Here is a 12184-nt window from a genome sequence, read left to right on the forward strand (position 1 = left end):
TGAAAAATTATTGAGAACATCTAAAGTTACTTACTTTTTCCTAGAGGGTCGAATCATTGGGCCTCTCTCAAGAGGTATCGGTCGCCTCGGGAGGGTCAAGGGACCTCGCAACTAGACCTAGGAACCCACTGCCTCCTCCACCTACTCCTACTCCTGCTCCTCTTGTACCTCCTCCTCATCACTAGAGGCGTGCGCGGAAGGTACCTCCTCCTCGTCACCTGAGGCGTGGGTGGAAGGTACCTCCTCAGACGACGACGAGGGAGCTACAGGTGATGGGGGCCTCGCCCCTTTACCCTTCCCTCCACCCTTGCCTCGACCCCTCCCTGAAGCTGATCCTAAAGCTGACCCTGAAGCACCGATCTTTTTGTAAAGCGCCGCGATCTTCCTCGTACCGCCCACCATTGTTCAATCACCTATAGTTAAAAAAGAGTAAACCAATCAGCACAGATAAACAAAACATACTTAGAAAGATATGATAAATAATAAATAAATTAGTATGACTCATACATGTATTAGAAATAATCATCATGATCGGGATTAGCTAGATCATAAGTCTCATCATTACTATCACGCGTGTCGATATAATCATCATGATCGGGAATGTCATCATCACTGTCATTGCCTAAATGTAACCGCTGAAGTAATTCTAAGTCCTTCACATTCTGAACCTCGTCTCCAGCGTCCTTGTCAGCAACCCTTTCATTGTCTACTTCCATTCCGATCGCTTTGGTTAAGTCTATCTTAAAACTCCCTTCGAGCCCATCTTCTTGGAAGAACTCTCTATCATATGTGTTGGGTCTATGTTGTAATCTTCATTGTTTGGTATAGGTAGTTTACCATGTGGTGATACCTTGTACACAACATCCCAACCCTTAAGACGATCGTCGGTTTGGCATAGGTATGAGAGATAATAAACTTGCATGGCCTGTTGAGCCACAATATAGACATCGTCTCCTAGTAAGACGGATGATTGTCGAATTTTGACTAGCCCAAGATTAGGGGTCCGTCTCACTACTGATGGATCAAACCAATGGCATTTGAATATGGCTGGATTAAGAGGTTTGTAACCATGAAACATGAGTTCGTATATTTCTTCAATTCTTCTATAGTACTCGACCCCATCAAAGCCTAGCGTAAAAACTCTGGTATTATGGTTCTTCGATTGGGCCGACTCTGCTCATGGCTTGTTGTGTGAAAGCGATAGCCATTCATGTCATAATCGGTAAATGACTTGACCCTATAGGCACAACCATCGGCAACCTGTCTCAACTCAGCACTCACAAACGCATTAGTTTGACCGTACAAGTTCAAGCAGGGTGGCTCATTATGTTATTTGCATGTACGAACAACTTGTAATGTCAAACTAAGTATGAGCTAAATTAAACTGTACCTTATGTTTGAACCAAGAAATGAAATCGGGCATTCCATTTCTTGCACCCTCTCTAAGAAGGGTCTCAGCTTCCTACGGGGTAGGTTCCCTTGATTCACGCCAGAATTGACGATGAAATTCCCTATACCAACGAGAAACATAGGAGTTGGACACAGAATAGTGACTACTTGAGAACAAGTTTGTTGAGAACTTACAGCATGTAAGGCTCCACTTCGGATACGTTGGTCAACACATACAACATGATAGTGCGCCACTCTTCATGTTTCAAGGTCTTGTGGGTCGCACCACTTGCACTTTCGAGTTTCCCTCAAAAAAATGCTAAGGCTCGATTTATCTTCACCGGCATTATAACGAGGGGGTGGATTATGCACGCTAGGAAGATTGTTAGCATAGTATTTTGTTGTGAAGTTTGACACCTCCTCCAAAATATATGCCTCTGCAATGGATGCTTCAATTTTGCATTTATTTTTACATTTAGTTCGTAGAACCTTTTGACATCTCCCAATTGAATAGCACCAATGGCCCTATAGAAGCCCCCCATTCGTGCTTCATATGGGAGGTGCAGAATCATATGCTGCATCGGATTGAAGAAGCCGGGTGGAAAAATCTTCTCCAACTTACAGAGCAATACATGCACCATTCTTTCCATTTCTGCAACCACGGTACGAGATAACTCCTTGGCACATAGCTGGTGGAAGAAATTGCTCAACTCCACTAGCACCTACCAGACATGCTCAAGGACATAGCCTCAAACCATCACCGGAAGTAGGCGCGAAAGCCATATGTGGTAATCATGACTCTTGAGCCCGTTGATTCGCATAGTAGCTAAGTTCACTCCCCTCTTCAGATTCGCTGCATACCCATCAGGGAACATTAACGTTTGGAACCATTCTAGTACCTCCCTCCTTTGGGCCCTCGTTAGGACAAAATCGGCCTTAGGCTTTCTACACGACTTGCCAACTCTAGGAGGCACCATGTTTAGCTTTGGTCTGTCGCATAACCTCACTTGATCCACTCTAGCCTTAACATTATCCTTTGTCTTATTAGGAATGTCCATGATTGTACCAAAAATTGCCTCAGCGATATTCTTTTTAGTGTGCATTACATCAATGTTTTGTGGAAGAAGAAGATCTTCAAAATAGGGGAGGTTCCACAAGCACAACTTCTAAGTCTAGGCATGTTGCTCGCCATATCCCACAAAACCACCTTCTTGTTTATTGACCTCGAGAGCATCTAACTAAGCACGAACCATGGCTCCTGTCATCATCTACGATGCAGGGTCTTTAACTATGACATCTTTCATAAAGTTCTTGATGTCTAGTCTGAATGGATGGTCAGGAGGGAGGAATTATCGATGTTTGTCGAACAAAGAATACTTGCCACCCTTCATCAACCAAATGAACATCAGAGAAGCCTTGCATACTGGGCATGGGAACCTCCCATGAACACACCAGTAGTAGAAAATCCCATATGCCGGCAAGTCATGCAGGGAGTACTGGTACCAAACATGCATCTTGAAGTTTGTCTTTGTAGCTCGATCATATGTCCATACCCCTTTCTCCCAAGCACGGACCAAATCATCAATCAGAGGCTCCATGTACACACTCATATTATTCTCTAGGTGTTCTGGAATTATCAACGACAAGAATATGTTCTGTCGTTCAAAGAGGACGCCAGGGGGGAGATTGAGGGGGATAACAAACATGGGCCAACAGGTGTATGGGGCAGCTACTATTCCATAAGGATTGAACCCATCTGTTGCCTGTGCAACACGTACATTACGAGCCTCTAGAGCTTTCTTACGATGAATCTCATCAAACCTTGTCTAGGCTTCACCATCGGATGGGTGTACCATCTTCTCAGGATTGTATCGACGCCAATTTATGTGTCATGTCATCTGTTTCATGGATTCCTCAGTCATGTAAAGCCGTTGAATTCTCAATATGAAAGGAAGGTACCGTAGGATCTTCACAGGGATTGTGAGCTGCATCTTCTGACCATCACCAGAGTCTACATCTAGGAACCTAGATGATTTGCACTTCACACAGTACTTTTCTTCCACATACTCTTTTCTAAATAAGATACACCCCTTTAGACAAGCATGTATCTACTCGTATGGCATCTTAAGTGCATGAATGAGTTTCAGTGCCTCATACAGGCTCTTTGGCAAGATGTGACCATCCGAGAGCATGCTACCAACAACTGTGAGCATAACATCAAAGGCGTCTTAACTCAAGCTAAACTAGGACTTCATGGACATTAGGCGTGCAATGGCATCTAGTTGAGATACCATGGATACCCGTGAAGGGGTTGTTGTGCCGCAGACAACATATCGTAATACGCCTTTGCCGTAGCCTCTGGTTCCTCCTCCCTACGTCCTTCATCGAAGTGTGCTTCATGATAGTCATTTAACATGTCTCCTACCCTGGCATCCCCATCATATTCCTTGATGCATTGTCTTATGACCTCATCTCTCCCACGATTGGCTTCACCATGGTAGATCCACCTGGTATAGTTTGCCATAAATCTATTCTTGCAAAGATGTTTACCCATGACCAGCTTGGTTTGCCGATGCGTGTTTGCACATTTGCTGCAGGGACACCAAGTGACACTAGCTCCTTTAACCCTTACAAATGCTCATTCCAAGAAAGCATCAGTCTTGTCAATCCATTCTTCGGTCAATGAAGTCTGACTAAAGCGGCCCATGTATATCCACTCACGGTCATCCATCCTCTAGCATATCAGCGAGTAATATAAAAAATCACGTTGCATCTACACATTCCTATACTATCTAATAGGTGAAGATAGGTCCTAATCCCACCCGAGGATGTATAGATGGGGTTAGTTTCCATCTTTACTCCTATTCGAGACACAATTTTGGCAGCACCTCCCCGCTGTTCTCCAAATACACATCCTGGAAGGGAGATTGTGTATCCGGAGAACAACAGGAAGATGCTGTCAAAACTCTATCACGGATCAGAGTAAAGCATGGAAACTAACCGCATCTACACATCCTCGGGCTATCCATAAAACGTGGACAATTTGAAATAGATATGGTTATAGATATGCAAAGATCTGCATATTTCTAACCGTATCTCTTTCAAACGGGAGACACCTAGCTAGGTTACGTGATATACGAACATGACATGGAAAGAAGGGTCTTGTATGCCTCACCTTGCTGTCCTGCAATGTGATGAGTCGAGGACGTTGCAATAGCCTCTCCTGCAATAAAAGGAACATATTAGTGTCAAATCTAAATTTTGGCAGCACCTCCCCTGCACGAGGAGGCTTCCAAAACCTGCAACAAATACAATGGCACGATGGCTGACAACCACATCCACACCAAACAAACAGCACGATGGCTGACAACCACATGCACATCTTATACCTTGCAAAAACATGGCAACTCAAATTTGTGGGGCGATAGGAGGGCAAGGTGGAACCAGGCGGTAGGGCAGGGTAGGGAGCGGCGGCAAAAGCCTGCAAGTTGAGAGACGCATATAGTCAGTGCATGTTTAGATTGCTAACATTTGCATGTGCACTATATGTTACAACTACATGGTAGGTTGTGGCTCAATTTTAGAATAATAAGCATTTGAACATGATATAGCTAATAAATCAGTATTATGGTGACATATAGACACTTGAAACACCTAACTATATTTATCGGCTAGAGGCATCCTCACTTAATAGTAGAAGTGCTTAGACTAAGCAGGAGCTTAGTAGCTACTTATCACATGTTCACTCTTTAACAATTTTTCTATACATGCAGTGTATTATTGTTCATGGCAGTGTAACCAAAGCAAGAATATAAGATAGTTATAAGTCCAAGAACAAGAGATAGGGAGACATGATGCCAAAAATGAAGACAACTTTTACTGGGATGCATTTCGAGTTGCTATGCCGTCTGGACAAGATCTGTCCGAACTACACAAGCTTGATTGGCCAAACAGTATTCCTCAACAATGTTTTGAGACACTAGTGGCACTAGTCTTCTGAAGATGAAGAAGGATCAGATGCTGCTTCTGATGATGATGAAGATGAGGAAGAATCTGATGAAGAGGATGAGGAACTACCTAGGTGGTGACCAAACGAGCACTGGTCACTTTTCAAAACATATTTAATCTCTGTAAAATGGTGGGTATTGAAGTACTAGGTTTAATCTAAAGCAAGCTTTACTCAAACTTAGCTATTGGAAAATTTTGTCAAGATAAATTAGTCCAATAAAAAGATAAACGGCAAAACTTAAAATGTTTACAAAGTTTAAATCAGTGTAAAATAGAATAGTGGTACTATAAGCAAATACAGAATGTAATTTTCTAAACTGTGGCAGCATACTATCAAAAAGGAAAATGGAACCAAAGACAAACAAGCAATCAAGAAACATCTCAACAAACAAACATAAATCAATATTAGATATGAAAATCAATATCAGATATCAGAATCACATGAAATCAAGAAACGCTTCTGATGCATATAATCTTTCATAAGCTTGTGTCCAGCTTCTTCAAAATCAACACTGGACATAATAGTCAAATATATTGTTCTTCTAAGATTCACAAGATTCGTCTCTGTTCTATCCCTTATCTCCAAATAGTTATGGAAGCGAAGGAATGCAGTTATCTTTAGAAATGAGAGGTCTTCACTACATCAACTTCCTACTTTAGATTTTGGGAAAATTATATGGAGCATTTAGAAAATCTTACCGGGGCGGGCGGCGCTGGTGGCGGGACGCGCCGGGGCGGGCGGCGTCGGTGGCGGGGCAGGGCACCGAGGGCGGGCGGTGCTGGGGTGGGATGCGCTGGGGCGGGGCGGGGCACAGAGGGCGGGCGGCATTGGGGGTGGGACGCGCATTGTGCGGGGCGGGGCGCCGAGGGCGGGTGGCGCTGGGGGCAGGACGCGCCGGGGGTGGGCGGCGCCATGGGCGGGGCGGGGTGCTGAGGGCGGGCGGCGCTGGGGGCGGGACGCGCCGGGGCGGGCGGCGCTGGGGGCGGGGCAGCGATGCCGCGCCAGTGGCGGGGCGGGGAGGTGATGGGGGGTGGCGGCGTGTGTGTGAAGGGTGTGTTGTGTGCGCGAGGGTGAGGACCGGGGGTGCAGGCTGTAGGGGTCATATGAAGGGATATGCCGAGTGCCAAGATCTAGGGCACTCAGCATTATTTTATTTTATTTTCATTACAGCCCGATACTGTGTAGTGGGTCCGGTAGACGAAGTTGCCGAGTGTCCCCTATATGACACTCGGCAACTATTCTTTTCGCCGAGTGTTAGGTAAAAACACTCGGCAAAATAAATTGATATTTCATGCTCCCCCATCCTCCTTCTTTATAGCGTGTTCTACTAAATTTGTTACGATGTAATTTCAAAATACCTTATCAAATTCACTCAGCAATGCATATTTGATTTTTCTACGAATATTAATCGATTATTTCATGCAATTATAGCTCAAATTTAATTTATATCAATTAAAATTCTATAATTGTAGTTAATAAATTAAAATTATCAAACGGATCCAAAAAAATTACCAAAATTTGATGTGAACCAATCAATGTTGTTTATTGCTTATACAAAAACTTTTGAAGTCAAACGTCAATTCAATCGTTTCTTTGACTTCAAATCTTACCGGATCCTTCTCAACGCTACGATTTTTCTTCGGAGATGCTTCGGTTTGTAAAGGTCGTATGTGACAAATTGTGCGAAACCTTCTCAATTTTTTTCCACAGTCTCCACGCATGATATCATGAGATTTTGACAAATCTCATGATTTTCAGACTTCGTTTGCTTTTTTTAGAATTTAAAAACCATTCGGCCACACGTTCGTGATCGTGTTTCCTGAACAAAATGTTCAAAAATTCTTTTTATTTCCCGAGTAAGGCCCCAAAGTGGACTCAATAACATGAATATGTTTTCTTCACTCAATTTATTCCATTATTTGAATCACTTGTAGTTCAAATTTGACTTAAACCAAAAAATTCCTCTAAATGCAATAAATTAATTAAATATAGTAAACAGATCGAGAAATTTGCCAAATTTTAACATGTAGTACCACATGTTGTATGTGGAGAGTAGAAAATATTTGGAGGGCAAGAGAGGAAAAAATTATTATTTTGTCGAGTGCCAATAAAAAACACTCGGCAACATTATTTTGCCGAGTGTAAAAAACAACACTCGGCAAAAATATTAGTTTGCTGAGTGTCAATAAAAAACACTCGGCAAACCTTGGCTTTGTCGAGTGTCTCTAACGGACACTCGGCAAAGTTATAACGGCAGGGCGGCACACCCAACGGCCCTCACATGGCCACCGCACGCCCAGCACACGTGCATCTACTTTGCCGAGTGTCCGTATTTGCCGAGTGCTTCGTTGTAGTTTGCCGAGTGTTTTTTATTAGACACTAGGTAAAATTGGATTTTGTCGAGTGCTGTAGGTTTGCCGAGTGTTGCATTAAAAACACTCGGTAAATCGTATGTTTGCCGAGTGTCCGATGAAATGCACTTGGTAAACCATTAGGCACTCGGCAATTCTACTGTTTCCTGTAGTGATAGATTTCAGGGTCAACCGGGCAAGTGATATATGGGCACTCCGTGACCGTGTTAAATTTATAAACTTTGCTTTTTGGATTAAATGTCACTTTAACGTTGGTACTTAATTTTTATAGTATTTTTATCTTATCGTGCGATCCGTGTATTTTTAGTATAAAATATTGGCTATTTCATAGCAACGTATGGGCACGCTACCTGGTCAACGAAAAAGAAGTTTGGTTTTTGGTTTGGTTTGTTTCGGCAAAAGCTCCCGGCGGCTTCCATAGACGCGTCCGGCCTTTTGTTTGGCTGCGTGTTCAGTACTCTACGTTCCCGGCGGCTTCCATAGACGCGTCCGGCCTTTTGGTTTGGCTGCGTGTTCAGTACTCTACGTCCTTCGGTTGGGAACTTGGGATCCAATCGATTTGTGCTTATAATTTTGTACGATCTTTTGTGCTGCATCGACCTTGCTTTGTTCGTCCATTAACGGTACGAGATCATATACGACACACACGCCGTCAGCGACGAGGAGCCTCGGCGGTAGGTGTTTGCTGTTGCTCTCGACTCAGACTACTGAGCGGCACAAACATGGCGTATATGAACCGAGGACACCATCGCCTTATATGATGGGGCGCAAGCTTTTCGTGACACTCGATCTGACGATGACGAGCGACAGTCTCAGGCTGATCAACATCTGATCCGTCGTGCGTCGCCATCTGTGTACGCAAAGCCGAATAATAACCGATCAAGCCCAGTACAACCTGCCATTGTAGCATATACAGTGTCGGCCGGCACTACCAGAGACGGCTTCTTTGCCGAATATGTCAGACTTTATCGAGTGCTTTTTATCGGACACTCGGCAAATGGACTATTTACCGAGTGCCAGAGAGAAAGCACTCGGCAAACAACTGGCACTCGGCAAAGAGGTGGTTTGTCGAGTGCCGAGCACTCGGCAAACAATAACACTCGGCAAAGGGGCTATTTACCGAGTGTCGGGCACTCGGCAAACCAGAACACTCGGCAAAGGGCCGCCGCCGTTAACGGCCGGCAGCCGCCGTTAACTCTTTGCCGAGTGTCTTCTCCTAACACTCGGCAAAGTGGTGATTTGCCGAGTGTCATTTTTTGATATTCGGCAAACCATAATTTTTTTTCACTTTTGACCTTCAAATTTTTCTGCAATCCTCATACAATACCTGGTACTCCATGTTCCAATGTGACAAAGTGGTGATTTGCCGAGTGCCACAGGCCAGGCACTCGGCAAAGGTCGTCTGTTTGTCGAGTGTCTTGATAGGACACTTGGCAAATAGGCTACCTTTGCTGAGTGTTTTGCCGGTGGCACTCGGCACAGTGGCCACCTTTGCCGAGTGTCCTGAGCCAACGGCGCTCGGTAAAGTGGCGACCTTTGCCAAGTGCTTGACCTTGACACTCGGCAAAGCCGCCGTCACCGTGGCGCTCGCCGTCACGGCGATTTTTCTTTGCCGATTGTCAGATTAGCACTCGGCATAGGCTTTGCCGAGTGTCCGATAAAGTGCACTCGACAAAGAGGTCTTTGCCGATAAACTATTTACCGAGCGCCCTTTGCCGAGTGTGGCTTTGCCAAGTATATATCGGCCTTTGCCGAGTGCCTGAGGCACTCGGCAAAGAAGTTGAATCCGGTAGTGCGGCCGGCCGGCCGGTCTATTCACTGCAACGCAGTTTTTCTATTCCTCGGTTCCAAATTACAAGTTTATTTGTTTTTTCCATGTATACTTCTTAGCGTTTGCTATATACATATATTGCCATATATTGATAGCATATATTTAAGTTCATAACAAAAGCTATATACTTAAACAAGTCAAAATGATTATAGTAATTTGGAATGGAGTCTTTTTTTTTTTTGCCAACGGTGTATATAGGGTGTTGCCGGGCATTATTTTTTTTATAGAAAATGAAAGTATTCCTGGTCTTGGTAAAATTACACAGTCAACTTATAAAGAACAAATAAAAGAGAGAGAGAGAGAGTAGGACACCCAGACCAAAAAAAAAAACCGAAGTCTATTATCTATTATTGGTGATGTTCAAAGCTACAATGTCCAGTGCTCTACTTGTTAAGGCTAAATAGACATTCCTTATTACATGAAGATGTCTGTTTAGCCGTAATAAGGAATGCCTTTTTATAACAATCTTAAAAGTCTCTGGCTAAACATACATTTCTTTTGATTGTCGCTTGGCTAGACCTGTGTCGAATTCCTTGCTAATTGCTTTTAATCTTCAACCACCTAATGGGACGGCTCCTATGTTTGGTGCTTGGAGAAGGAGTTTTGCTCCAAGTTTGAGGGATCTGATCATATAGTGGGGCTAGGAGCAATTTGGTGGGTTTTGTGGTTGAATAGAAATGATGCAGTGTTCAACAAAAAATGTTCTAATTCTTGCTTGCAGGTAATCTTCAGAAAAATTTACTGGACCAGGCATTGGTCACTGTTGTCTAAAGAGGAAGCGACAAGAGCATTAAAGGATGGGTGCATGCGCTTGGAAATACTGATGTTACAAGAGTTTGGGAAACTTGGTTGGCGTCATCAAAGAAGGATTGAGGGTTGTGCCTCTTAGTTGTTTGGTTTCAATTGATTAGGTTTAGATTGGACAGGTCACGTTTGGTAGTCTTGTTTCATCTTGTTTCTGCTTAGTGGAACTTGGTGTAAGAACCAGCTTTTATGTATCGGACAGTTATACTCATTCACACGTGGATGGGAGAGACAGGAATATTTTTATTCCTTTATCTAAAAAAATGTGAGCCTTGGAGTGCTTGTACAATTGGTAGACGGCAAGAGCGACAAGCTTGCTCATCTCTCTAATCCAGCTCAACCAATAAGCTGATATGGTAGTTGATATGCCTGTTGTTGTACTTGCTCTGTCTCTGCAGTTTCTAGTTTTTGGTTGTTTATGTTTTTCTATTTCTCTTTTGAAATGAAATCAGTGAAACAAAGTTAATTTGGTTTTGGTTTTGGTCTTTTGAGATACGGCGATGGCGGCCTCGGTTCATGACGCCATGTTTGTGCCGCTCAGTCAGGCCGGGCGCACTTTTGGAGAAATTTTCGATCGATTTTCTTGCGCTAATGAACTGCTAGATTTATCAGATGAATCACTACTGGAGGGCCCGGCCGTCAGTCTGACTCGGATCGGAGGAAACACCTACCGGCTGCCGCCGAGGCTCGTCGTCGCTGTGACTACGTGTGTGCCGTGTCATCTCGTACCGTCAATGGACGAACAAAGAATGGTCGATGCAGCACAAAAGATCGTACAGAATTGGGAGCCAAATCGATTGGATCCAACTGAACACGCGCAGCCAAACCAGAAAAAAACGCCGTATGCGTTTGTTGAAGATGGAAACTATGGAAGCTTTTGCGCAACCAAAACTAAACTTTGTTTCAGTGATTTCATTTCAAAAGCCGCCGCCTCCCATGGAAACGAGAGAAAAAGAAAATACTATCGACAAAATTGCCCCCGCGTCGCGCTCGGTTCGCCACGCGCGCGCGCGGGCTAGCCTACACTACTGCCGCCGTGCCGTCACCGCCGAGCGGCTTGACGCTGGCGAGGAAGGACGGCGCGTGGTCGCCGGGCATGAAGACGACGACCTTGGGCTCCCGGTCCACCGCCGCCGCCTTCTCGTCGGACGACGATGCTGACGCCTTCTTGCGCGTGCAGATGAGCACGAGCAGCGCCACCGCGATGACGCCCATCATGAAGGCGAGGCCCAGGAAGACGTACGGGGTCGGCGTCTTCCATAGGCTCGGTGGTCCGCCGCCGCCGCCGCCCATTAGCTTCACCGAAATACCCCCACCTCTCTCCGGCCTCATCTTCTCTCCCTTCTTCTTCTTCTTCTTTTATGTCTAGCAGCACAATGAAGAAACCTCTAGCTATCGGCTTGCTTCTGAGATCTTGGGTGGAATAATGGCGACTGGTGGAAGAGAGAGGGGTGGTATATATAGCGGCTGGGGCCTGCTTGCTTTGCCGAGTAGCCCCAGCCCCCAGGCAGCCCCAGGCCAGGTGAGATCGTCGTCAGGTGGTGTGGACTGTGGTGATGGCGCTGCGGGTGGGTCATCATGGCCTCATGGGTCATCATTAGCAGGAGGTTTAGCCGCCACCGGGTTTGGACGGAAGAAGGTGAAACCGCTAGGCGCTAGCAGGTTTTGCCTCTCGAGACTGGTGGCCTGGTGGGCCAACGGCCACCACTACCAGGGGGAGAAAGCTGGGTGCTGTATGCGCCTCCACGCACCAGCTGCGTGATGTGAAAAACTGAAAAC

At 45.1% G+C, this 12184-nt stretch overlaps 1 protein-coding gene across 1 annotated transcript; it reads right to left on the minus strand.

The window, feature by feature from the left end:
• Positions 1–11228: 11228 nt before the first annotated feature.
• LOC136523142 (protein GLUTAMINE DUMPER 4-like) lies at positions 11229–11810 on the minus strand. The gene has a single exon (XM_066516925.1). It carries the CDS (start codon positions 11735–11737, stop codon positions 11426–11428), a length of 312 nt encoding a protein of 103 aa, XP_066373022.1. The 5' UTR covers positions 11738–11810; the 3' UTR covers positions 11229–11425.
• Between the last annotated feature and the right edge of the window lie 374 nt (positions 11811–12184).

The sequence above is a fragment of the Miscanthus floridulus genome, chromosome 18, assembly GCF_019320115.1.
Source record: "Miscanthus floridulus cultivar M001 chromosome 18, ASM1932011v1, whole genome shotgun sequence".
NCBI classification, from domain to species: Eukaryota; Viridiplantae; Streptophyta; class Magnoliopsida; order Poales; family Poaceae; genus Miscanthus; species Miscanthus floridulus.